We start from the raw sequence: 26,870 nt of genomic DNA, 5'->3' as shown, positions 1-26,870 counted from the left end.
CAGTTCTTCTTTACTTGAGGACAAGCAAATTTTTAAGTTTGGTGTTGTCGCTGCGCTCATGACTTTTCTGTTTATTTTTATGACACTAAAAGGAGGCGAATCATCTTCACGGAGGAGCACAGCCTAAAGAATGAAACGGCCACTAGGATAACTGAAGTGGTTGAGTTCCTTTCATTCTATATTCCTTCCCATTCTTACTATATTAGGTTCCTATTTTCTGCTTATTTTGTTATTGCATGATCAGTTTTTATTTCAATTCCTAGGTCTAGTTAACTTATTTCCTATTTCATTATTTTATTCTCGTTTTTATGCTTAAAAAGAAAAAGAATATCTCATGTATTGCTCACTAAACTTGAAAATTAAAAGAAAAGAAAGAAGTGATGTAATGCATGAAAAGAGTGAGTTTATATCTAAGATTTATCATACTTACTTAAATGTGGTGGTGTTATTTGTAATTCTGAATGAATGACATGAACAGAGCATATTTGAATTTAAATCAAGGGATGTTGATGTATGAGGAACAGGGATTTAGAGAATTATTATGACTTCTCTGAAATAAACAAAAATTTAATCCTTGAAGCAAAAGAGACAGCAAGATAAGAATAAAAGCAAGGTCCAAGGCTCTGAGCATCAATGACTAGGGAGGTCAGACATGATTAAAAGCTCAAAGAGTTGTTTCCCTAGTCATATGCTTGTGGTGTTCTTGTGTCAAGTAATCCTTGAGACAAAACATTTAGAGTCGTGATCAAATGCAATTAACGGAGTATGCCAAAGGCTTTGAGCACCACTATCTGGGAGTAACTGAAAAGAAAAAAATCAAATAAAGTGGAGAAAAATCAGAATTTAGAAACAGTTCCCCAGTCAAGTGCTTATGGTGTTTCTGTCTCAAGTAAAGATTGAGACAAAACATTTAAAGTCACGGCTAGGCTCAAGGTGCAAAGCATCAAAGAAAAGAGAATTAAAGTGAATTCTGCTGTGTTCAAGGATTAAACTAGAGTATAAAGATTAGAGAATTCATAATATGATCTGGATTCCCAATTCCGAATGACACTGACATTTCTCTGATTCAAAGGAGAGTGAGATGCCAAAACTGTTCAGAGTTACAATGAATAAACCCCATTTTTAAGAATAGGCTCTAGCATGACTAAACTCTCACTTCTCATGCAAATTCACATCTTAATCATGTACTTATTTTGGTTGCTTGAGGACAAGCAACAATTCAAGTTTGGTGTTATGATGCGTGAGCATCTTCTCTATCTTTTCCTAGTGAATTTGCATTCAAATTGTTGAGTTTAATCAAGATTTAAATATCTTTTAGCCACTATGGATGCTACTTTGAGTTTTGTGTATTTCCGTTTATTTCAGGTAGCATTCGGATGGATTTGATGGAGTTTTGTAGCAGAAAAGGAAGAAAGCGAGTGATGCTGTCAACCCCGACCTCCTTACACTCAAACAGGAATAACTTGAGCTATAGAGATCCAATTGACGGGATTCTAGCGGCATTAGAAAGCTAACTTTCAGGGCTTTCCAACAATGTATAATAGTGCATACTTCTTCTTCAGAATTTTCGGCCTCCTCCACGTTGAACTTGAGAATTCCCAAGTTCAGCGTGGAGTCCACGTACAAAGGAGGAATCACACATTATCCACGCTGAACTTGAGAATTCCCAAGTTCAGCGTGGACTCAAGGAACTCACCCAAAGAGCCACTGCCTCCTCACATGCTGAACTTGAAAATTCTCAAGTTTAGCATGGACTCAAGAAGAACGCCAAAGGAAACACTGCCTCCTCCACGCTGAACTTGGGAATTTCCAAGTTCAGCGTGGACCTTAATGCTACAAGTGGTCCCCAACCTCATCTAAAGGGCTCGTGCAAATCATTCCTTTAATTTTAATTTAAATATTTATTTATTTATAACTAGGAAAAGATGTTATTTTAGTTTTGGAAAATATATTTTACATTAATTAGGATTAGATATAAAAGGGAAAAGAATCAGCCCTTTGGGCTTCTCTCTTCTACCTCATTCCACAATTTACAATTTTTCAGAATCTTTATTTTCTCTTTGAACCATGAGCAACTAAACCTCCACTGTTAAGGTTAGGAGCTCTGTCTATTGTATGGATTGATACTATTATTATTCTATTTTAATTCATGTACTGATTTATATTTCAAGAATTGTTTTCGTTCTTTATTTTATGAATTTGGGTGGAACAGAGGTATGACCCTTTTTCTAATTGAGTTCTTGTATAACTTGGAAAATCTCTTTACTTGAACAACAACTTGAAAACATATTCTCCTAAATTTCTAATTATCTGGACTTAACGGGATACGTGACATATAATCCTTTTATATTTGGGTAATTGGGATTTCTATGGCATATAAACTAGAATTAAACTTCACCCTCTAATTGGAATTAAGTGACCAAGGAATTGGCGGTTGATAAATTTTAGAGGAGACTAAAAAGGTCTAAGGAATTAGGGTTTAGTCACATATAGTTTGCCATGAATTAAATCTTGCATGATTAAAATAGTTAGTAAGAAAAGTCAATCCGGAAAATAGATACCTCTGAAGCCTTAATTGTTTCTCCATATATTATTCACAACCTGTTTACTGCTTGCTTTCTAATTTACTGAATTTACTGTTTAATACTTTTGAACTCTTAAACACCATTTTCTGCTTGTCTAATTAAGTAAATTAATCAACCATTGTTGCTTAGTTCATCAATCCTCGTGGGATCGACCCTCACTCACCTGAGGTATTACTTGATACGACCCGGTGCACTTGCCGGTTAGTTTGTGGTTTTAAATTCCGCACCAGAGGGCCGCTAGCGCTCCTCCTCCTCCTCCTCCTCCTCCTCCTCCTCCTCGTGATCTGGGGACCTCCTATTGTCCCATTATGGTAACTTCTACCTCTGCTTCTTCTCTTCCTCCCCCAGCCCGACCTTCTCCCGAACCCGAGAAGAAGAAGCGCAAGACTTTAGAGTCTAGCTCTTCTTTTCCTGGGGAGGCTAATTTTGATGGTCCCAAATTTATTCGGAGTCACATCTTTTCTCATAGTACATTAGTATGGATGATGCTTCCATTTGAAACCATCTTCAAATTTTAGTTTGAGGGAGTGTTCGGGCTGCTGAGGTATGCACAAAACTTTTTGACATCTTGGACCAAACTCCCCTTAGCTCTTTGGGCTCTACCTGAAAGGTTGAGGAGTTGGAGGGGAGGATTGGCCTCTATCAAGAGGAAGAGAAGAGGCTCCAGGGGGAAGTTACTTGGTTGAAGGAGGAGAGGTCTCGACTTTTGGAGAGGGAGAAGAAGTAGATGGCCTAGTGTGCCATGGCAGAGGGCCTGAAGGAGAAGGCGGAGCAAAATTACGTGAGGGTCTTTTCTGAAAATATTGACCTTCAACGGGAACTGGAGAAAGATCAGGAGGCCTATCAAGACTTGGAGGATTCCGTAGCGAAGAGCTCGGAGGAGGCCTGGAGGGTTTTCAAGGAACAGGTCGGGGTTATCGCTCCTGGCCTACACCTTTCTCCTCTCGATCCTGATAAAATTGTTGTCAATGGGGCTATCGTGTCTCCTCCTCGTCCTGAGACAGATTCCGAACTGAAGACTCGGAGGCAAAAGTTGATTGGATCTCCTCTTCATGAGGATCAACAGGAGCGATTCCTGCCGACGTCTTCAGAGGCCCAAACTCCCGTTGAAGAGAATGCTCCGAACTCCCTTCCAGTTGGTGACTCTAATCTTTCCTCTTAGATGATTTCAGCTATTTGGGGCCCGGCTTGTGGGCCCCTATTTGAAGAATTTATCTTTTTTATTGTTGTCGTGGTTTGCCATTAACTCTTCTGCCCTTTTGGCCGTAAACAAAATATTGCATTATTTTGATTTGCCCCTTTTTTGGATAAGGGCTTTTTAAGGGATATCCTGTGTGTGCATGCTTTGTTTATAAGCTTTTTGAAAAAACCTTTTTGATCTTTTTCTCTTGGAAAAACTCTCTATAGGGTAGGCTGCTTTTTATCTAAGTTACTTGTGATTTTTTTCCGAAGACTTGGAACAGCTTCTGCCTTTGATGGATTTCCTTTATCTCTTTTTTGTATTCCTTATAAATTCAAATTTTCTTATTTAAATTGTTCATAACTTAGGTTATTTTCGCGATGCATTTCAGTTCTTCTTGGTTTTTTCGACTAATAGGTCGTAACGTTTCCGAGTTATCATGATCGGCTTTTATAACCTCTTTACACCGACTTGTAACTCGTCGTTTTATCTTGCCGACCTCTTAGGTCGGTCATGAGATTTTTACATTTTTTTGAGCTTAAGTCAGCGCATTTCGTAGGAAAATTATAACGACTTAATGGAATTTACAAAGAGATGTAAAAAAGATCTTTATTTTATTGATGAAAGTACTTTTTTGCTACTAAGGGATTAAAAGTTATTGCCCCTTAGCCTCCACTTTGATGCCTCGTTAAAACTCCCTTCAAGAAAACCCTTATTTTGGGAAAAAACAATGAAGTCGGGAAAAAGAGTACACCAGGGAGTGAAGTTCGCTTTTAACTATAGTACATTTTCATATTACAAGCATGCCATGACCTTGGTAGCTCGGTACCATTCAAGTCGGTTACCTTGTATTATCCTTTTCCTAAGACTTCACTCATCTTATATGTCCCTTTCCAATTAGCAGCAAGCTTTCCTTCCCCTGACTTGTTGACTCCGATGTCATTTCTAATCAGGACCAAGTCGTCTGGGGCGAAGCTTCTTCGAATGAATTTTTTGTTGTATCTGTTTGTCATCCTTTGCTTCAACGCTGCTTCTCTTATCTGGGCTTGTTCTCGGATTTCGGGGAGTAGCTCGAGTTCTTCCTTGTGTCCCTGTATGTTGCCAACCTCGTCGTAAAAGTTCACCCTTGGACTCTGCTCGTTAATTTCAACTGGTATCATGGCTTCTATGCCATAAGCAAGTCGGAAGGGTGTTTCTCCTATGGCGGACTGGGGTGTAGTCCGATATGCCCATAGCACTTGAGGGAGTTCTTCGGCCCAGGCTCCCTTTGCATCTTGCAACCTTTTCTTTAACCCAGCCAGTATAACTTTGTTGGCTGCCTCAGCTTGCCCATTTGCTTGTGAATGCTCTACCGAGGTGAACTGGTGCTTGATCTTCATACTGGCTACCAGGTTTCTAAAGGTGGAGTCGGTGAACTGAATTCCATTATCAGTAGTAATGGAGTGGGGACTCCATACCTTGTGATAATGTTCTTGTAGAGGAACTTCCGACTTCTCTGGGCTGTGATGGTGGCTAATGGTTCTGCTTTGATCCACTTCGTGAAATAGTCTACTCCCACTATTAAATATTTTACTTGCCCAGGCGCTTGGGGGAAGGGCCCTAGTAGGTCAAATCCCCATTTTGCAAAAGGCCATGGAGAAGTTATGCTAATAAGCTCCTTGGGGGGAGCGACGTGGAAGTTTGCATGCATTTGGCATGGCTAGCACTTCTTTACAAATTTGGTGTCGTCTTTCTGCAAGGTTGGCCAGTAGAAATCGGCTCGTATGACTTTCCTAGCCAAAGACCTTGCTCCGAGATGGTTACCACAGATACCATTGTGGACCTCCTCTAGGACTTCCATTGTCTTTGAGGTCGGGACGCACTTTAATAATGGTGTGGATATTCCTCTTTTATAGAGGATATTTTTCACCAAAGTGTAGTTTTGTGCTTTACTTCGGATTTTCTTGGCCTTTTTTTCCTCTTTGGGTAGGAGGTCGAATTTCATATATTCGATTAATGGGTTCATCCATCCGAGGTCTAATCCGGATACTTCAAGGACGTCTTGTCTTCCCTCTGTTTTTGTGACTGAGGGTTCTTGGAGAGTTTCTTGTATCAAGCTTCTATTATTCCCTCCTGGCTTGGTACTTGCTAACTTGGAGAGGGCGTCGGCTCTGCTGTTGAGATCCCGAGTTATGTGTTTCACCTCGGTTTCTGAGGACTGCCCAAGATGTTTCAAGGTTTTGTCCAAGTACCTCTTCATATTGGGATCTTTAGCCTGGTACTCCCCGTTGATCTGGGAGTCGCTGAACATGACTACTTTGGTCGCGCCGACTTTCTCTGCCAGCTTTAACCCTGCAATCAAGGCTTCATATTCTGCCTGATTGTCAGAAGCCGGAAATTCAAATTTGAGAGAGACTTCTATTTGAGTTCCCTCCTGGTTGACCAATATTATACATGCACCACTTCCGAATTTGTTAGAAGATCCATCCACGTATAGCTCCCATGCTGTGGTGGCTTCCTCTTGATCTCCTGCAAATTCTGCCACGAAGTCGGTGAGGCATTGAGCTTTGATTGCAGTCCGAGTTTCATACTTGAGGTCGAACTCGGACAGTTCTATGACCCATTAAACCATTATGCCCACAATGTCTGTTTTTTGAAGTATTTGCTTCATGGGCTGGTTCATTCGGACCTTTATAGTGTGGGCTTGAAAATAAGGTCGTAGCATTCGAGAGGCTACTATTAAGGCATATGAAAATTTCTCAAGTTTTTGATACCTTAATTCAGGGCCTTTTAGAACTTTGCTGGTGAAGTACACAGGATGCTGTCCGACCTTGTCTTCCCGTATTAAAGCTGAAGCTACAGCTTTGTCTGCTACAGACAAATACAGGACGAGTTCTTCTCCGATTTAAGGTCGGGTCAGAATTGGAGGTTGGCTTAAAAACCTTTTGAACTCCTGGAACGCTTCTTCGCATTCAGGAGTCCATTCGAACTGGCATCTTTTTCTTAGTAGAGAGAAGAGTGGTAGGGATCTTAATGCTGATCCTGCCAAGAACCTGGAGAGAGCTGCAAGTTGCCCATTCAGTTGCTGGACCTCCCTTAGACAAGTCGGACTTTTTATTTTTAGGACTGCTCTACACTTGTCGGAGTTCGCTTCAATCCCCCTTTGTGTTAGCATGAATCCTAAAAATTTTTCAACCTCCACCGCGAAGGTGCACTTTGCGGGATTTAATCTCATCTCGTGCTTCATAATGGTGCTGAAGACTTGCGAGAGATTGGTCAGGAAGTCGGTCTCATCCTTGGTTTTTACTAACATATCGTCTACATATACTTCCATTAGATTCCCAAGGTGAGGTGCGAACACCTTATTCATCAGCCTTTGATATGTGGCTCCTGAATTTTTTAGCCCAAAAGGCATAACCACATAGTAATAATTTGCTTTAGGCATGATGAAAGATGTTTTTTCTTTATCCAGCTTGTACATTGGAATTTGGTTATATCCCGAGTATGCATCCATGAACGACAAGTATTGATACCCCGAGCTGGAATCTACTAAGGTATCAATATGTCGAAGTAGATATGGGTCTTTTGGACACGCCTTGTTCAAGTCCGTGTAGTCGACGCACATCATCCACTTGCCGTTCTGTTTCTTGACTAGCACTACATTTGCCAGCCAAGCCGGATATTTGACCTCTCTGATGAAGTCGACTTCTAGGAGGGCTTGTACCTGTTCTTCCACCACTTGGGCTCGTTCAGGTCCGAGCTTCCACCTTCTTTGCTGAACAGGTCGCGATCCGGGGTATACTGTTAGTTTATGCGACATGAGCTCGGGATCTATTCCCGGCATGTCGGAGGCTTTCCAGGCGAAGAGGTTGAAATTCTCTTGTCAGAGTTTTATAAGCTTCTGCTTCAATTCTTCTTCTAAGTTGGCTCATATGTTAGTATTTTTTCCTTCCTCCTTCCCTACCTGTACCTCTTCAGTCTTTGCCCCGGATTGTGGTCGTAACTCTTCTTTAGTTCGAACCCCTCCAAGCTCAATGGTGTGAACCTCCTTGCCTTTACCTCTCAGGTTTAGACTTTCATTGTAGCACTTTCTCGCCAGCTTCTGATCTCCCCTGATGATTGCGATTCCCTCCGGTGTTGGGAATTTCATGCAAAGGTGGGGGGTGGATACCACTACTCCAAGCCGATTTAGGATTGTTCTGCCTATTAGAGCATTATAGGCCGAACCCACATCGACAACTATGAAGTCGATGCTCAGAGTTTTGGATATCATCCCCTTTCCAAAAGTTGTATGTAGGGGTATAAATCCCAGTGGTTTTATTAGTGTATCCTCCAACCCGTATAGGGTATCAGGATAAGCTCTTAGTTCCTTTTCATCCAGTCCCAGTTTATTAAACGCTGGTTTGAACAGGATGTCAGTCGAGCTCCCCTGATCCACCAGGGTTCTGTGTAGATGGGTGTTGGCAAGGATCATAGTGATCACTACCGGATCATCATGTCCGGGAACTATGCCTTGCCAATCTTCCTTAGTAAAAGAGATGGTTGGAAGGTCGGGGACTTCGCTCCCGACCTGGTAGACTTCATTCAGATGTCTCTTACGAGATGACTTTGTGAGGCCACCTCCAGCGAACACTCCCGAGATCATATTTATATGTCTTTCCGGGGTCTGTAGTGGTGGGTCTCTTCGGCCCTCCTCATCTCGCTTCCTCTTGCCACGATGGTCCGACTTTTCCATGAGATATCTGTCAAGCCGACCTTCTCTGGCCAGTTTTTCTATCACATTTTTCAGGTCATAACATTCATTTGTTGAGTGACCATATAATTTATGGTACTCACAATACTCGCTACGACTTCCCCCTTTCTTATTCTTGATTTGCCTAGGGGGAGGTAGTCTTTCAGTATGACAAATTTTTTTGTAGACATCAACTAAGGAAACTCGCAGAGGAGTATAGGAGTGATATCTCCTGGGCCTTTCAGGCCCGGCTTCTTTTTTTTTTTGGTTCTCTTTCTTTCTCTTTTGATGAGTGAGAGTGTCCAGGTCGCCAACTTGGCTCTCTCAGCCTGGCGTTTTCTTCCATGTTGATGTACTTCTCGACTCTTTCTTGTACATCACTCAAAGAAGTCGGGTGCCTTTTCGAGATGGACTGCGAGAAGGGACCTTCTCGAAGTCCATTTACTAGGCTCATAATCACTGCCTCTGTAGGCAGGTCTTAAATTTCTAAGCACGCTTTGTTGAACCTTTCCATGTAATCCCTCAAAGGTTCTCCGACCTCCTGTTTTACTCCCAGGAGACTCGGTGCGTGCTTCACTTTATCCTTCTGGATAGAAAATCGCATAAGGAATTTATGCGAGAGGTCGTCGAAGCTAGTGACCGACCTTAGGGGGAGGCTATCGAATCACTTCATCGCTGCCTTTGTCAAGGTCATCGGAAAGGCCTTACAGCGAGTAACATCAGAGGCGTCGGCTAGGTACATCCGACTTTTGAAATTGCTCAAGTGATGCTTTGGGTTGGTGGTCCCGTCATAGAAGTCCATATCGGGGCTTTTAAAGCTTCTGAGAACTTTCGCCCTCATTATGTCCTCACTGAAGGGATCTTCTCCTCCCAAGGGTGAGTCTTCTCGGTCGCTGCGAGAGTTTCTACCTTGGAGAGCGGGTTCTAATCTTGAGAGCTTTTCTTCAAGCTCTTTCCGTCGTTCGACCTCTCTTCTCAAGCTCCTCTCTACTTCTCGTTGCCACTCCAATTCTTGCTCCAGCTGTTCCAGCCGTCCTTGGTGGCCATGGAATAATCCCATGAAATCAGTTGCATGGGTTGTCCTTCTTTACCTGATTCCGTATTATAGATGTGTAATCCTTTTGTTAGTTAAATTTTAATATTTTAAATAATATAATCCTTAAAAAAAATTTTATATTATATACCAAAATTTTTGTATTATACTTATTTTGTTAATTGAATTTTAATATTTTTGACATGTAATTTTTTAAAAATTTTGGTACTATATACAAAAATTTTTGTGTTATGTATTAAATTTTTTTTTTCAATAATTTTGTTATATATATATATATATAGAAAAAAATATAATAATAATGAAAGAGGATGAAAAAAAAAACTAAAACAAAAGAAGAAAAATAAAAAAAAGCCGACATTACTAAAAAGAATCACATAGAAGAAAAAAAAAAGACAATAATGATATAAAGACAAAGAAGTAAAAGAAGAAGAATATAGCAATGATGATAATAAATTATATTTTTTATTTATTACATATTTTTATCTTATTTACGTATTATATTAATTTATAAATATTTTATAAAAAATACCTATTATACATATAAGCGTTTTTGGCTTACAAGTCATACAAGTTGGGTCAAACCCAACAAAAAGGACATTCACCCATATCAGTGTATTAACACGCGCTACTTAACGGTTTTTATAGTGCACTCACTCACCATTATGAAAAACGCTTCTTCTTCTTACTCGAACGAAACCACAACTGTCGTTTTTTTTTTTCGCGTTCCTTCTCCTCCTCCTCCTCTTCCTTTTTCTTCTCCTTCTTCTTTGCGTTTTTCCTCCTTTTTCTTCGCGTATTTCATCTTCATCGTCGTTTTTTATTACTGTTGTTGTTGTATTTTTTCCTCCTTCTCTTTCTATTGATTTTGCAACATTATGAATTTTTTTTCCTCCCAAAAAGAATTATGAGAATATGAAATAAGAAGATGAAGAAGAAGAAAAAGCAGAAGATGAGGAGGAAGAAGAGGAAGAATTTTGAATTATACAGAACTTATTAACACACATACACCAAAAATTCTTAAACAATATGCCCAAATATCTTCGTATTACACCCAAATTTTCTGCAAATATTGAAAAATATTTTTTCTAATGCTGCATTTTTTTTGTTCTTCCTTTTTTTTATTTCTTTCTTTCTTTTAGTTGAACAATTTAAGTTCATCCTCTTCCAAATAATTTTGTACCATAATGTGTTTCTTCTTCTTCTTTGTTTGATTTTTTTTATTCTTGTTAAAAGAGTAAAATAAGAAGAAACTTGAGAGGATAAAACAAGAAAAAAAATATAGATAAGAAAAAAAAGAAGATGATGATGATGATGAAAAGAAGAAGAAGAAGAAGCAAAAGATGAGAAAGAAGGGAGAAGAAGAGTTTTGAATTATGCAAAACTTATCAGCACACATATACCGAAAATTCTTAAATAATACACTCAAATATCTTCGTGTTACACCCAAATATAGAAAAATATTTTCTTTAATACAAAATTTTTACATTATATTCAATTCAAATCATCAACGATGAACAACAATTTTCACAAACAAAAACAACATTATTCACCTACAAAATCATAAACTACTAACGAAAACATTAACTAGAATCGAACCACACTGCAGCCACTTGATTGGATTCAAAATAATCAATTTTGTTCTAATTCAATTGATAATCTGAATTTGAACTATTCATTATCTTCAACAACGAGATAACTGAGGATGGAGGAGAAGGAGAAAAAGAAAAGAGGAGAAAAAATTCTAATGAAAAAAGAAGGAGGAAGAAGAGGGGGAGGAGGAGGTGTTGGTGAGAGAGTAAAACAAGAAGAAACTTGAGAAGGTAAAACAAAAAGAAAAAGATGAATAAGAAAAGAAGAAGAAGAAGAAGATGGTGATGATGATGAAAAAAAGAAGAAGTAAAAGATGAGGAGGAGGAAGAGGAAAAGTTTTGAATTATGCATAACTTATCAGCACACATACACCGAAAATTCTTAAACAATATACCCAAATATTTTCGTGTTACACCCAAATTTGCTGCAAATACAGAAAAATATTTTCTCTAATGCTACATTTTTCTTCTTCTTTTTTCTTTATTTCTTTCTTTCTTTTAGTTGAATGAATGTAAGTTCATCATCTTCCAAATAATTTTGTACCATTATGTGTTTCTTCTTATTCTTCTTTGTTTGATTTTTTTTATTTTATTCTTGTTAAAAGAGTAAAACAAGAAGAAACTTGAGAAGATAAAACAAGAAAAAAAGATTAATAAGAAAAAAAAGATGATGTTAATGATGATGAAAAAAAAAACAAGAAGAAGCAGCAGAAGATGAGGAGGAGGGAGAAGAAGAGTTTTGAATTTTGCAGAATTTATCAGCACACATACAACGAAAATTCTTAAAGAATACACCAGATATCTTCGTGTTACACCCAAAATTGCTGCAAATTTATTACATTACATTCAATTCAAACCATCAACGATAAAATATTATTCACCTACAAAATCATAAACTACTAACAAAAAAATTAATTAAAATCGAACCACATATTAGCTACTTGATTGGATTCAAAACAATAATCAATTTTGTTTTGGTTCTGTTTTGTAAAGGATACTCTTTTTCGAGTTATACATTGGTCTTTCACTATTCCGAGGTGTCTGCTCAATCCAGAATTGGAGTACCATCGTGAACTCGGATCCAAGTGTGATACTTACAAAAAAGATTCTGATACTCAAGTCAGTAAGGAATCACTTAAGAAAATGAGTTTATAATCAGTGGAGTGATACTGAATGCTCTGCCCCGTATCGTGGACCCTCATCCTAATTTATAGTTTGATTGAGGCTGAATTATTTATCAATTGGTGCCGAGATCTTCATGGCCGACATCAAAGAGAGAAATTTAGGAAGAGGTTTGTTACGTTGAGGGGTTTGATTTGATTTTAATTTAATTTAATTTGACCGAAGTATAAGTCAGTTTCTCCGACGTATAAGAGATACGATACATAACCCCCAAACTTGACTTGTTGAACTTACGTTTTAGTAAGTTAAACTTTAGAATGTGGTTATACTTCGGTCATGAGTAAGTATACTAGCCACAAGCTCAACGTGTGTTGGCGTTCCTCAAGCTTGAGTTGTAAGTAAAGAATAATAACAAAATAAAAATAAAAATTTTACTTTGTGAACCGTGTTTGTAATACTAATAAATGCATGGTTTTTTTTTTTGGTCAGCTAATAAATGCATGGTTTTTTTTTGGGCAAAGATAAATGCATGGTTTAACTTTTCTGATTGGTTTTGGGCCTTGGAAGCCTCCCGGACATTTGAACAGTTACGCTTCAAATTGCCCACTAAATTAGTGGGTTATAATCTGCCTTTATTACCGTTTTATTCTTAGAAAAAGACACTAAGGTTGACCCAAAGTTCTTCTGCTTAAGTGAAAAAGACATGACTTCTAGATGTTAGTTTCTTTGACATTTTACCTTCACAATGGTTAGGAAAAGAGAAAGAGTGAGAGAAAGATAAAGAAAAGAAAAAGGTGGTTGAAGTGAAAAGTGAAAACCCTTATCATTGGGTACAACTTGATGTGAAGACTCGTTCTTCTTCCTACTGCGATGAGGAATCACTTCGTGAGCTTAGGGCTTTGAAGTTAGTTAAGTATGGTTTGAATGTGGGTGTTGAGTTGCTTCCTTGCGACAGTGATCAGATAGTGTGTAAAAAGAAGGGGGATTGGGGTTATCAATGTAACTTCCAAGATGGAGAGGGAGGAGGAGGTTTACCGCCTTCAAGATCAGATTCGGTTGCTGCAGAATGAAATAAAAGAGAATGATAAAACTAAGGGTGAGATGACTTCCCGTATCCATGAAATTGAAGAGGAGGGAATGGAGATGTTCGTCGCTGGTTTTGACTTAGTTGTCAGTCAAGTTATGATGTTTTCTCCTGAGTTTGATGTCAGGAGACTTGACGTAGCTAAAATAGTGGTCCATGAGAAGCTTGTAGAAGACGAATCTTCAGCACCACTTCTGTGAAAATTATGATAATATATTCGTAAAAAACGGCCTGTATGTTTTGTGAAACAACCACCAAAAGAGTAAAAAACATTGTGAAAATTATGCATATTCTAATATGTTTAGGGAAACAGACATCAAAGAAGTCAAAGATATTCTACCGACATTGAGGGAGAAGGCACAAGCAAATTCCAGAACTACCAAACCAAACCCCAGCAATGATTTGAAAAGTCATTCAAATAATTGTTAGATAATGTATTAGGACCTGATATTTATTTATTTCTATTTTATGCTTATGTGTATGATTCAGTTAATAGGGTCAAAGTCATTAGTGGCCTCAGAGGCAAGTTAATCTTTTTTGTTCAGATAGTTTCTATTTTTAAGGAAGTGGAGTCCTATTCTTAAGGTAGTGGAGTGAGTGGTTAGTTTTTTTCTCTTTCTGTTATTGTATTTAACAGTTTATTGAATAGTGTCAAATTGTAGTTTTTGCTTCTTCAGTTCTCTAGTGTTCAACTCTTTCTCTCTTTTTCTCTGAACATACAACAGTTCGAGTATGAGTTCTGTAAATTTATTGCAGGACAGTGAGTGAGAGTGTGTGAGGATTGAGTGAAACAACAACAAATTGGTATCAAGAGCCTTAAGTATCTTAAGGGCTGTGGTGATAGAAGCTTCATCAACAACTATTGGGCTAGCAGGCATTGCTCCTCCAATCCTTGATGGGAGCAATTATCATGTCTGGCAAGTGAGGATGAAAGCATTCCTTGAAGGAGCTGATCTGTGGGAGGCAGTGGAGGATGACTACGTGGTGCCTCCATTGGTTGCCAATCCAACTGCAAATCAACAAAAGCTCTACAAAGAACGTGTGACTAGAAAAGCCAAAGCAAGATCTAGTCTCTATGCTGCTGTTACTCCTATTATTTTTAATAGGATTATGAGTCTAGAATCTGCAAAAGATATTTGGGATTTTTTGAAGAAAGAATATGAGGGAAATAAGAAGATTAAAGGAATGAAAGCAATGAACCTTAAAAGGGAGCTAGAAAGAGTGCAGATGAAGGAAAATGAATCAGTTCAAGAATTTGCTGATAAACTCCTAGACTTAACCAATAAATTGGCACTGTTGGGTACTGATCTTGGAGAGGAAAGACTTGTCGAGAAGCTCCTGTGTTCTGTACCTGAAAGATTTGAAGCTACTATAGCATCTCTTGAGAACACAAGAGAAATCTCAGAGATGTCATTTGCTGAAGCAGTTAGTGCTCTTCAAGCACAAGAACAAAGGAGGGTACTGAGGAGAGGAGATGAGCCAGTTGAAGGTGCAATGCAGGCTAGGGTGAAGCATAGAAGTGGTGAGAAGAAGAAGCAAGGCAAGCAGTTTGGTGCTCAACAGACCAGTTTTAGTTCAAGTGATGCACAAGTGAGGAAAGGGAGTGATGAAGCCTGCAAACACTGTGGAAAGAAAGGTCATCCTTTCTTCAGGTGTTGGAGAAGACCAAATGTAGTCTGCAGGAAGTGTGGGAAGATGGGGCACATAGAGAGAATCTGCAAAGAAAAGAGCTCTCAACAAGGAGAGGCTCAAGCAGCTGCAGGTGAAGTGGAGCAATTGTTTGCTGCTTCAGGCTTTGTGTCTCAAGTCTCACGTGATGGATGGCTGGTGGACAGTGGCTGTTCCAATCACATGTCAGGAAATGAGGCAATTTTCACTAATATTGACAGATCAGTCAATACTAGAGTGAGAATTGGGAATGGTGATCATCTAGAGGTTGAAGGAAGAGGCAATGTGTTACTTGAAGGCCCTGGAGGAGTGAAGCTGATGTCTGATGTCTACTATATTCCCAAGATAGATCAGAATCTTCTGAGTGTGGGACAGTTAGTTGAGAAGGGCATGAAGATTGTGTTTGATAAGAATGAATGTGCTATTGCAGATGAGGAGGGCAAACTCTTGTTTAGGATCCCTATGCAGAACAAAACATTTGCATTCGATCCTGCAAGCAAAGAGAGCAAAGCTATGGCATGTGTGCAGGGTCAGGAGGAGTTGTGGCATAGAAGGTTGGGTCACTTTCACTATAAGGGATTGCAGTTTATGCAGAGGCATGGTTTAGTTGAAGACTTGCCTCAGTTGGGAAGTGAAGTGTCTGATTGTGAAGTATGTCTGCAAGGGAAGCTAGTAAGAAAGCCATTCCAGAAAACAAGATGGAGGGCCAAGGAGAAGCTTCAACTGGTTCACTCAGATGTTTGTGGGCCTATGCCTGAGGAGTCACTGAACAAAAGCAAGTACTTTGTGACCTTCATTGATGACTGCACAAGGTTTTGCTGGGTCTACTTTCTCAAACTAAAGTCAGAAGTTGATGAAGTATTTCTGAGGTTCAAACAAGAGGTGGAGAATGAAGCAAATTGTAAAATAAAGACAGTGAGGAGTGATAATGGTGGTGAGTATACCTCAAAAAGGTTCAAAGCCATCTATGAGGACTCTGGCATAAAGCAGCAGTTTACAGTTCCTTACACTCCCCAACAAAATGGGGTGAGTGAAAGGAAAAATGGAAGCATTGTGGAGATGGGAAGATGTATGCTACAAGGCAAACAACTACCCAAGAGCTTCTGGGCAGAAGCAGTAAATACTACTGTCTTCTTGTTGAATAGGTTACCAACCAAAGCTCTCAACAAGCAGACATCATTCGAGGCATGGCACGGATACAAACCAAAGGTTAGTGGACTAAGAACATTTGGTTGTCTATGCTATTACTTGACTCCTTCAGTCAGTAGAGACAAGCTTGATCATAGAGGTGAGGCTGGTATCTTTGTAGGGTATAGTTCTCAGTCTAAAGCCTATAGAGTGTATTGTCCTGATGCACAAAAGATTACTGTGAGTAGAGATGTGATTTTTTGTGAAGATAAAAATTGGGAGAGGGCAGTATTTGAAAAGAAAATGGCTGACAATATTGTAGTTGAAGCTAATGTGCAGAATGAGGATGAGTTAAATGAGGAAGCAGACCTACAGAATGAGTGTGAGCTGATTGAAGATGAATTGATTGATAGTTTTCCTATGCGAGGTACAAGACCACTGGCAGAGGTCTATGCCAGATGTAATGTGGCTCTCCTAGAACCAGGAACAGTTGAGGAAGCAAAAGGAAGTGTGGAGTGGGCCTCAGCTATGAAAGAAGAACTGAGCATGATCAACAAGAACAACACATGGCAACTTGTGTCTAAGCCTGATCACAAGAAGACTATAGGTGTCAAATGGGTTTTTAAGACAAAATTGAACCCAAATGGCACTGTGAACAAGTATAAAGCCAGGTTGGTTGTGAAGGGATATGCTCAAGTGAGTGGGGTGGACTACTCTGAAACTTTTGCTCCGGTTGCTCGCATGGATACCATCAGATTGCTACTAGCTGTTGCTGCACAGAAAAGGTGGACCATCTATCAGCTGGATGTGAAATCAGCTTTCCTAAATGGTGACCTATCTGAGGACATCTATGTAGACCAACCAGAAGGATTTGTTGTTAAAGGCCATGAAGACAAAGTGTATAAGTTGAGGAAAGCCTTGTATGGGCTGAAACAAGCTCCCAGGGCTTGGTATAGCAAAATTGATTGTTATCTGCATCAGCTTAGGTTCCAGAAGAGTCTAAGTGAAGTCACTCTGTACTACAAACAGAGTGAGAGAGGCCTTGTGGTGGTGTCTATCTATGTCGATGATCTGCTTGTTACAGGAGAGAAGGAGAGTGAGATAGTGAAGCTGAAGGTAGGACTGATGAAGCAGTTTGAGATGACAGATTTGGGGAGAATGTCTTACTTTCTTGGCATGGAGATTCAGCAAAAAGAAGGTGAGATATTCATCTGTCAGAGAAAGTACATCAGAGAGGTCCTAAAGAGGTTTGAAATGGGAGAATGCAAGACAGTCACTACTCCTGTTAATCAGAAAGAGAAGTTAAGCAAGAGTAATGTGCAGGATTCTGAGCATGAGAATGAGTACAGAAGTCTAGTAGGCTGTCTAATGTATTTAACAGCTACTAGGCCTGACATTCAGTATGCAGTGAGTATTCTATCGAGGTTCCTTCATTGTGCAGCTAAGGAACATCTTACTGCAGCAAAAAGGGTGTTGAGATATCTAAAGGGGACTCAAAGTTATGGTGTGAAATTCAAAGCAGTTCCTGAGATGAAGCTGGTTGGTTTTGTAGATAGTGACTGGGGTGGTTCGGTGGAAGACATGAAAAGCACAACGGGTTTCTGTTTTTCACTTGGATCAGGTTGTTTTTCCTGGAGCTCAAAGAAGCAGGAAGTTGTAGCACAGTCTACAGCTGAAGCTGAATTTGTGGCTGCAACTGCAGCTGCAAAGCATGCAGTATGGCTCAGGAAGTTACTCTGTAATTTGGGGCTACAAGAGAAAAGATCAACTGTGTTGTATGTGGACAATCAAGCTGCAATTGTAATTGCTCAAAATCCAGTCTTTCATGGCAAGACTAAACACTTCAAGCTGAGATTTTATTATCTGCGTAAAGCACAACAGGAGGAAGAGGTGGAGCTGAAGTATTGCAAGACAGATAATCAGATAGCTGATGTCTTCACCAAGCCTCTTGCTGTTAGTCGATTTAGTCAATTGATTCATGAAGTTGGAATGTGTCCAGGTCTCTAATCCAAGGAGGAGAAATGTTAGATAATATATTAGGACCTGATATTTATTTATTTCTGTTTTATGCTTATGTGTATGATTCAGTTAATAGGGTCAAAGTCATTAGTGGCCTCAGAGGCAAGTTAATCTTTTTTGTTCAGATAGTTTCTATTTTTAAGGAAGTGGAGTCCTATTCTTAAGGTAGTGGAGTGAGTGGTTAGTTTTTTTCTCTTTCTGTTATTGTATTTAACAGTTTATTGAATAGTGTCAAATTGTAGTTTTTGCTTCTTCAGTTCTCTAGTGTTCAACTCTTTCTCTCTTTTTCTCTGAACATACAACAATTCGAGTGTGAGTTCTGCAAATTCATTGCAGGACAGTGAGTGAGAGTGTGTGAGGATTGAGTGAAACAACAACAATAATCCGATCAGACAAATTAATCCATGTAAAAAGTAACCAAAGCTTCAACAAATATTTGAACAACACAAGTGACATTGACGCATGAATCTAAGGCAAATCAAGAAGAGAGAATAGAGACGGTGAGAGATTGTATCATATGTAACTGTTGGCTCTTCAGGTAACTTTTAATTGGCATGTTTTGGAGCTCCTTGGTACCCTAGATAATTCCTTGTGGATGCGCTGTTTATACTTTCGGCCAAGACTAGGATCAGCATGGATTTTCATTGTCTCCAAAATAGGTCCTCTCTCTAAAAGATATGCAACAAATGCATGTTCATCTGCAGAGTCTTGATATCCTTTAAATTCAAAAATCTTGAGATGTGATATAACACAATCAGGATCCTTCATTGGCAGTTTCCAACAATTAGGTTCCTCAAGTTCCAATGTGGAAACTTTCTGGCAACAATAAACAAAACTTTTCAAAATATGAAAGCAAGTAATGAATGGAAATAGACACACAGCTAAACTAGAAAAGAGATCATACCTCCCGGTTATGAAGAGTGAGAACTTGAAGCATATTGCAGTTATGAAGCAATTCTATCATAAATCCAGAGTCGAAATATGGAATTTCAAGCTCTAGATTAACTAAACGGGAAAATTCCGGCAACTCAAAAGGGGAAGCACGAAGCAAGCACTGTGTGTAGAAGACAAGAATATAATAAACACAACACATAACTACAATTAAACTTCACCAAAAATTGGAATAAGTGACATGGAGTAAGCCGTTGAATGGACAATGTAATTTCGATAAGAATATTACCTCCATAGTGGAAAGTTTCAAGTCCAACAGTTTGGTTTGGCGGAGTGCCTTGAAAAGCTCAAGCACCCAACCAATCTGCTCTTGGTCTTGATCAATATCAAGATGAGCTTCCACCATGTTGGGATAATCGCTAATTGAAACCTGTAAGCATCTTGCCCATAATGTGATACTTAGGTATTCGAGTAACGGGGTGTTTATCACAAGTTCCTGAATATCATTAAGATCTTCTTCAGTGTCATCAGCCTGTATTAGGGTTAAACGCTTCAACGTACGAGGCATGTGGAGTTCAGCAGTTTCCCATGACTTAGTTGGGAATGCTTCACGTAAAGTGAGCTTGAGATTTTCAAGAGCCCGGCAACTGCATATAACATAGTTCGGGTCCACACAGTCTAGATCCAACTCTAGGTTCTTGAGAGATGGCAATCGAACCCATCCAAATCCTTCGTAAACAACCAAATACATACGACCTCTCAAAACAAGGGACTCGAGTGATGTACTGGTTAATACCTTTTGCGGCAATTTGACTCTTCCATATCCTTTGTGGTGATGGAGAGATAAATCGAGATACAGCTCTTTGAGGTGGGGACCAACAACACTACGTAACCATGTTGTGGAGCTTTTCCTTTTATCTATAGGTATTTCACAGGTGAGGCAAAACTTCTCGACATGGGCAGCCGTGCGCTGAGCGAAAACTGAGTCGACGAAAGCAACAAATCGATGTCTCCCACCGGACAGATAATAAGGACTCTCTTCACTATTGTCTAAATCCAAGACTAGAAGATCCTTCCAGAGGTGGCGCCACCGGCGAGCCAGGACGCTGGTGGCCATGGCGCATCTTGTTGGGAGGAACGAGAGAATATGGAAAAGCAAGAAATCCGGTAAGTTACTGATTATGTCTATTTTTGGGGTTGCTGTTGTTCTTGTTGATTCCTTTCCTGATTTCTTTGGCTTCCGTTTTCCCATTGTCGACACTACTGAAAAATCAAAATGAAAACGAACGAACAAATGAATGAATTGATTCTGCTGGATTTGTTTTTTATTAAAAACCTTTTACATGTATAGCATGAGAGTAACACAACTCAGTTAAATAACTGTACATTCTCAAATGAATGAATGCTAGTGGATCATCGTCAAACAAAAATGAGTGGTTAGACATACCAGAGTTGATGATGACTTCTGAGTTGTGAGTGGGTCTATTAGAGTTAGACCGTTTACTGTGAAATCTTGGGCGGTGGTGTGGTGGTTGCTTGGGTGTCGAGAAGGCCGGTTGCGGAGGTGGTTAGGGGACTGGCTACTTGTATGTGTGTGTCTGTGTGAGAGACTGAGGAGAAGGAGCACAAATTGGACCGTTGTATGATTTTCACTACGTGTCGTGCATGCTTTTCTCCTCACAGCGGTGCCACTCATACCAATATGCCTCTTTCTGTACTGGTACTTGTGTGTGTCTGTGTGAGAGACTGAGGAGAAGGAGCACAAATACCGTTGTGTGATTTTCACCACCTGTCGTGCATGCTTTTCTCTTCACAGCGGTGCCATTTATACCAATGTGTCTCTTTCTGTACCTATTCCTTCCCTCCGAGTTTACCTATTCCTTCCCTCCGAGTTTACTTTCACTTTGAACCCACCTAGTACTCTAGTAGCACCTTTCTCTCTTCTTTTTCTTTAGCCGCTTAACAATTTCTTCTTCTATTTTTATGAAAAAAAAAATTAAATACTAAAAAAAACAAAAATGTAAAAATATTAATGATCTTAAATTTTATATTATAAATTATTTTTTTTATTTTGATTATGTAAGTTTATTTTTTAAATTTTTTATATTTTAGAATTATTATTATTAAAAATTTAAAAATATATATTTAAATAAAATAAATGATATATGATATAGAATTTTTAGGGCAAATTATGTAAATGAAATGGATAGAAGAAATGTTTATGCAAATACAACAATTGAGAATCGTTTACCTTTATGTCCTGTTACTGTTTTATACAATGTGGTAATCTACTAGGTTTTAGTAAAATATACATAAACCATGATAGCTATGGTTTATGAAGAGTACATAATGAACATAAACTTTGGTAACTTACCACGGTTTACTAGAAAGAAAACTCTATATATATACCAAGAAAATCTTATGTGAATGAATAATACTTTATATTAAATTATTAATTTTAGTTACACTTAAAAATAAATAATACTTCAAAAATAACTAAAAAAAATTTAAAAATCTTATTTTAATCAACATGTACATAAAATATTATACGAAGATAAGTATAAACATCAGGATAGTCAATAAGTAATTACCGAAGAATAAAAAGAGTAAAAAATAATTATAAATTCTAAGAGTTGAAATAGTAAAAATAATGAAGAAGAAAAAGTTAGATATATATCAATTAAATAATATTATAAATAAAAAATTTAATTTATTATTTTATAATATCATTTTTAAAAAAAATGCATGTATGCATATAATGAATTCTCTATTTATATTTGTTAAAAGTTGAGACTGCAACTGAGACTGTGAGAGTACAGTATATTACAGAGTACGTAATGAGTACTAAACCATATAAGTTAAGACTATTTTTTTTCCTCTTCATCCCTTCTAAAGTATACCTTTTTTTTTTTAGAAAAATCACTTCATTTTTAATTTTTTTTATGTAAACCATATGAATGCAAAAAAAATATATACTCCATTTACTCTCAATTTTTCTTTGACTGTACATTAATCCAGTATAAATAAATATCTTTCATACTACCACAAATTATTAAAAAAGTTATAACCACTTTTCTTATAGTTATCATAAAAATGGAAGAATTTTTGGCATGGTTAATTATGAGTCATTTTTTTCTTGCAATTTTTTAGAGAAAAAAATAAAAGTAATAGATAATTAATTTAATAAATAGAAAAAGATGCAAAGAGATAAAAAAAATTAATAAAAGTAGACAAATAGCTGAAAGAAGAAAATGGAATAAGAAAGAAGACGAAGTGATTGGAAGTTATGCGTGAAAGGAAAAAATAATCGCAATATAAATGAAAAAAAAAAAGTTAATTAATAATTTACTTTTTTGACCTTTTTCAAAATAAAAGGATATATCAATTACTCTTTATTAGTAGGGTTAAGATGAGAAAGTACAAATTGGACAACAAACTTCTCTATGCCCTTTATAAATTGTTATAGATATATAGGCTCTCATAAACGGTGGTATTCTACCACGGTTTATGCACAAAATTCTCTCATCCTAAACCGTGGAAGCTTACAGTGAATTATGTTCACCTTCAATTCATAATCCGTGATTTGTTCTCACGGTTTACGTTCACAAGACATCAAGAACAAACCGTTGCATCTTAGCACGGTTTATATATAAGTTGTAAAACGTGATATGATACTACGAATTATATAAAGATGTTTCAGGACATGTAAATAACCAATTTATAAATTTTTTTTTCCATTTATTTCATATAGGTAAATTGTCCAAATTTTTATTATTATTGTTAGAAATTGAATTTAGGAATATATATATTACAAAATTATTATTATTGTTAAAAATTTAGGAATATATGTTTAAATAATAATTAGAAATATATATATATATTTGAATGAAATTAGTTAATGAATATTTTAATTAATGATAATATTTAAAATAGAGTAATGTGATAGATTAGTAAAAATATATGTTTAGAATTTTTTATAATAATTTTAGTAATTATAATTAATTATTACGTTAAATTGTTGTATAATATTTTGTAATAGTTTTGGGAATTTTGATTAATAATTAGATTTTGTAAAATATAATATATTTTTGTTCCGGTAATAATATGAGAGTAACACGACACGGGTAATAATATGAGAGTAACACGATACATTCTCAAATGAATGAATGCTAGTCAATCTTCGTCAAACAAAAATGAGTGGTTAGGCATACCAACGGTTTCGAAGCAGATAATGATTTCTGAGTTGTGAGTGGGTCTGTTACTGTGGAATCTTGGGCGGTGGCGTGTTGGCTGCTTGGGTGTCGAGAAGGCCGGTCGCAGAGGTTGTTAGGGGACTGGCCACTTGTGCGTGTCTGTGTGAGAGACTGAGAGGAGAAGGGGCACATTGGACCGTTGTGTAATTTCTATCAATATGCCTCTTCTTGTAAACTTCTTGTAAACTTTTGATTAATGATTAGGTTTTGTAAAATATAATATATTTGTGTTCTGGTAATAATTATTTATTTATTGTTAAATTTTTAATTGATAAAAATATATTATTGTAGTTGAGATTTTAATAAAATAGAACATTATTAGTTAAATAAGAATTAGATTTATTTATTAGTTATTATTAATAGTAGGTTAGTATTCATTGTTAGTGATATAGGAATTATCTATGATTAAATAAATAAATAATTATGTAAGAATTCAATTGGAAACAGTAAGAGTGAGTAAAATATGTATGATAATAATATAGTAATTTTTAAAAATTAAAAAGCATTCGAAATAATTTTTAGAATTATTAATTAAATTTAGCAGTTAAATTATTATTACTCGAGAGTTTAGTAAATTGGATTTAGTAAAATTATTTGTTTAAATTGGATTTAATAAAATTATGTATGATAGCTGTGTGATTTTAATTAATATGTCTTCAGTAGTTAATTGTGAAAATTTTTTAATAATAATAGTTAATTAATTTGGTAGGTTAACTATATTTATGCATACATGGTAATTACTAAATTAGCTAATTAATAAAAAGTTTAGCATGAATTTAATAAATTATTTATTCTAATTAGAAAATTATTAACTTTTAGTAGTAAAATAGTAATTATTAATGATTTTACTAGTAATTTGCTATCTTTTTGTAGAGTTCACAGAATTTGATATGTAATCACCCACTGCCTCCAGATCGGTACAATCATAGTGTGAAAGAGTATTTACGATTTACTGATTTTTATCATGTTTCCCAAATTGGAATAGTTTAATGTCAGAAAATATTGGTAAATGCTCTAGTCGAAAGGTGACATCCAGACACACATACCTTTCACCTTCCGGTTAGTGAGTGTGCTGTGACACTAAAAGATGTGTCTGTTATTCTTAGTCTTCCGACGAACGGTCTTCCAGTCACAGGGATGACTATGAGTAGTTTTGAAGCTTTATAGGTGGAGTGTTTGCACCAATTTGGGGTTGCACCGAGAAAGTCAGACTGTAGAGGAGGCTTCATAAAACTGACGTGGCTTCAGGATTTAAAAGAACATTTACAGTTGATTGACGAAAACAACATGTAGATGTACGTGAAGTGTCACACTATGTTGTTATTTGGTACAATCTTGTTTGAAGATAAGTTTGAGGCATCTGTGTACTGAAAGTTTCTGCCTTTGCTTCGTGATTTTGGCAGTACCAGACAGTATAGTTGGGGATCGGCATGCCTAGCACACCTGTACAGGGCATTATGCAGTGCATCTCGTTTTGACTGTAAGGAAATCGATGGTCCACTAACACTTTTGCTAGCTTGGGCTTGGATCCGTCTACCATATCTTGCGTCAGTTCCTAGAAAATTCCGCAGTTTTCCGCTTGCAAACAGGTAACATTATAGACTTGCATCGTATCTTCATATTTAGAATCCAATTGTGTTAATGAAATAAATCTTATTAGGTGGCGTAACTGGGAGCGTGGAGACCGACGCTATAGATATCTTACTCTTGCTCACTTTTTAGAAAGGCCTTGGATAATCTTCAGGAATACAGGTGTGTTTTTATTAAAGAAGTATTTGTTTCGGGATTAGTGTTATTATTATTTAGATTGTAATTATTTGTTTCTTTTAATGTGTATAGCAGTTTGTGTGGGTTGTTTATGGTGTTGATCGCGTTGATCCAGACATAATTCATGCAGACATCTACATGCACTCAGTTGTGTGGAGCGCTATGGTACCGTTGGTATCTTTTGAATGCATTGAGTGGCATACAACCGATAGGTTTAGGCGACAGTTTGGTTTCGTTCCCATGGCAAATTCACCACGGCAAATAGGATAGTAATCTTTCATCGCCATAATAACAGCTTCCCTGAAACTAAATTTCATTCCCACGGCAAATTCACTATCTGCAACAATAGAAATTTCTACCACGACGACAACCATACCATAAATATTTAATACACAAATATTTAATAACTGAAACTAAAAGTAAATCAATACTCACTACATCAATATTAATATAAATAAACTTTACATCAAGGTATTATTATCTCAATTTTAACAAAATAAAAACATAAACACATAAATAAATACTAATTAATATTTAACTAACTTAATGACTAACTAAAAATATTATTAACTAAATAAACACATAAACAAATGCTAATTAGATATATTATCACATGTCACGTAATTATTTAGTCCATCGATTAACATAAATTATTACAAAATTCTAATCCTTCATATAAATATAGGCAATTACGTACTTGCATTCATATATTCTGAAAAATCCGGAGCATGCATGACTTTCAAATCCAAAACTCGCATGAAAGATGGCTCCTCAAAGTCTCAAACAGATGTTCGTTTGCGAGTGCATTTGCCATGTCCGTCACATTTGGTGCCATAGTGCCGTCACATTGATCTTCGTCTCCGTCTGGACCAACAATTTCGTAATTGCTTTCAAACTCTTCCTCACTGTCACTGTTGTAATCTTCCCGTTCAATATTTCGGTCGGCTTCAAATTGTTCGAATTCAATATACAACTCAATGAATGATATCTGAGTGGGACTTTCAATGTACATTGAAAACATCTATTGCATGCTCGCTTCAAGGGGTGGCAAGCGGGGAAGCCCGCCCCGCCCCGCCCCGCCCCGCCAGAAGCTCGCCATTTGGCGGGCTGGCCCGCCCCGCCCCGCCTAGTGAGGCGGTCCTAGAATCCTAGCCCGCCCCGCCTAACGGCGGGCTGGCGGGCCGGCGGGCTAAGCCCGCCAAATATCCTCTTTTTTTTTTTTTTTTACTTTTAACTATTAAATAATATATATAAAGATATAAAAAAATCTCTTTTGTTTTTTACTTTTAACTATTATAATTTCTAAAAGTATAAACAAATTATAATTTTTGTATTCACAAACATTAAAGTCTTTGTAATTATAAATATTGTTTCCAAAGCAAAATAAACATAATCCAAAACATAATTAACAATATTGTCTCTAAAACAAAACAAACATAATCTAAAACACCCAATTTTCATCTTTATTCTCTTGTAAGTTGGGTTGGGGAAGTTGGATTTTGGTAAAAAAAATTATAAAAATACCCCTTGCTAAAAAAAGACTAAGCCCGGCGGGGAAGCCCGCCCCGCCCCGCCAAAGCCCGCCAAAACCAGCGGTTTAAGCGGTGCGGGTTAAGCGGGCTTTTGCTATTTGGCGGTCCCAATTTTCCAGCCCGACCCGCCTTTTTTGGCGGGTTACGTGGGCCGGCCCGGCGGGTTTAGGCCCGTTTGCCACCCCTACTGTCGCTTCATTAGTTGTTTGAAATTGAACGAATCCACCAAATACCGGTATGGAATATCTGTATAAAATATATGATATTTTCCTTGACAACCCATAATC

General features: G+C 37.4%; 1 protein-coding gene across 1 annotated transcript; it reads right to left on the bottom strand.

Annotated features, from left to right (window-relative positions):
* Positions 1 to 18,528: 18,528 nt before the first annotated feature.
* LOC112779951 (F-box/FBD/LRR-repeat protein At4g26340) lies at positions 18,529 to 20,633 on the bottom strand. Its single transcript, XM_025824302.3, has 4 exons — positions 20,479 to 20,633; positions 19,321 to 20,294; positions 19,045 to 19,194; positions 18,529 to 18,956 (listed from the first exon to the last, which is right to left on the bottom strand). The coding sequence occupies exons 2-4, from the start codon at positions 20,281 to 20,283 to the stop codon at positions 18,675 to 18,677; spliced, it is 1,395 nt and encodes a 464-aa protein (XP_025680087.1). The 5' UTR covers positions 20,284 to 20,294; positions 20,479 to 20,633; the 3' UTR covers positions 18,529 to 18,674.
* Positions 20,634 to 26,870: the final 6,237 nt, after the last annotated feature.

The sequence above is a fragment of the Arachis hypogaea genome, chromosome 19, assembly GCF_003086295.3.
Source record: "Arachis hypogaea cultivar Tifrunner chromosome 19, arahy.Tifrunner.gnm2.J5K5, whole genome shotgun sequence".
In the NCBI taxonomy this organism is placed as follows: domain Eukaryota; kingdom Viridiplantae; phylum Streptophyta; class Magnoliopsida; order Fabales; family Fabaceae; genus Arachis; species Arachis hypogaea.
Note: the sequence above shows the minus strand (reverse complement) of the source record. Positions and strands in the feature narration are given on the sequence as shown.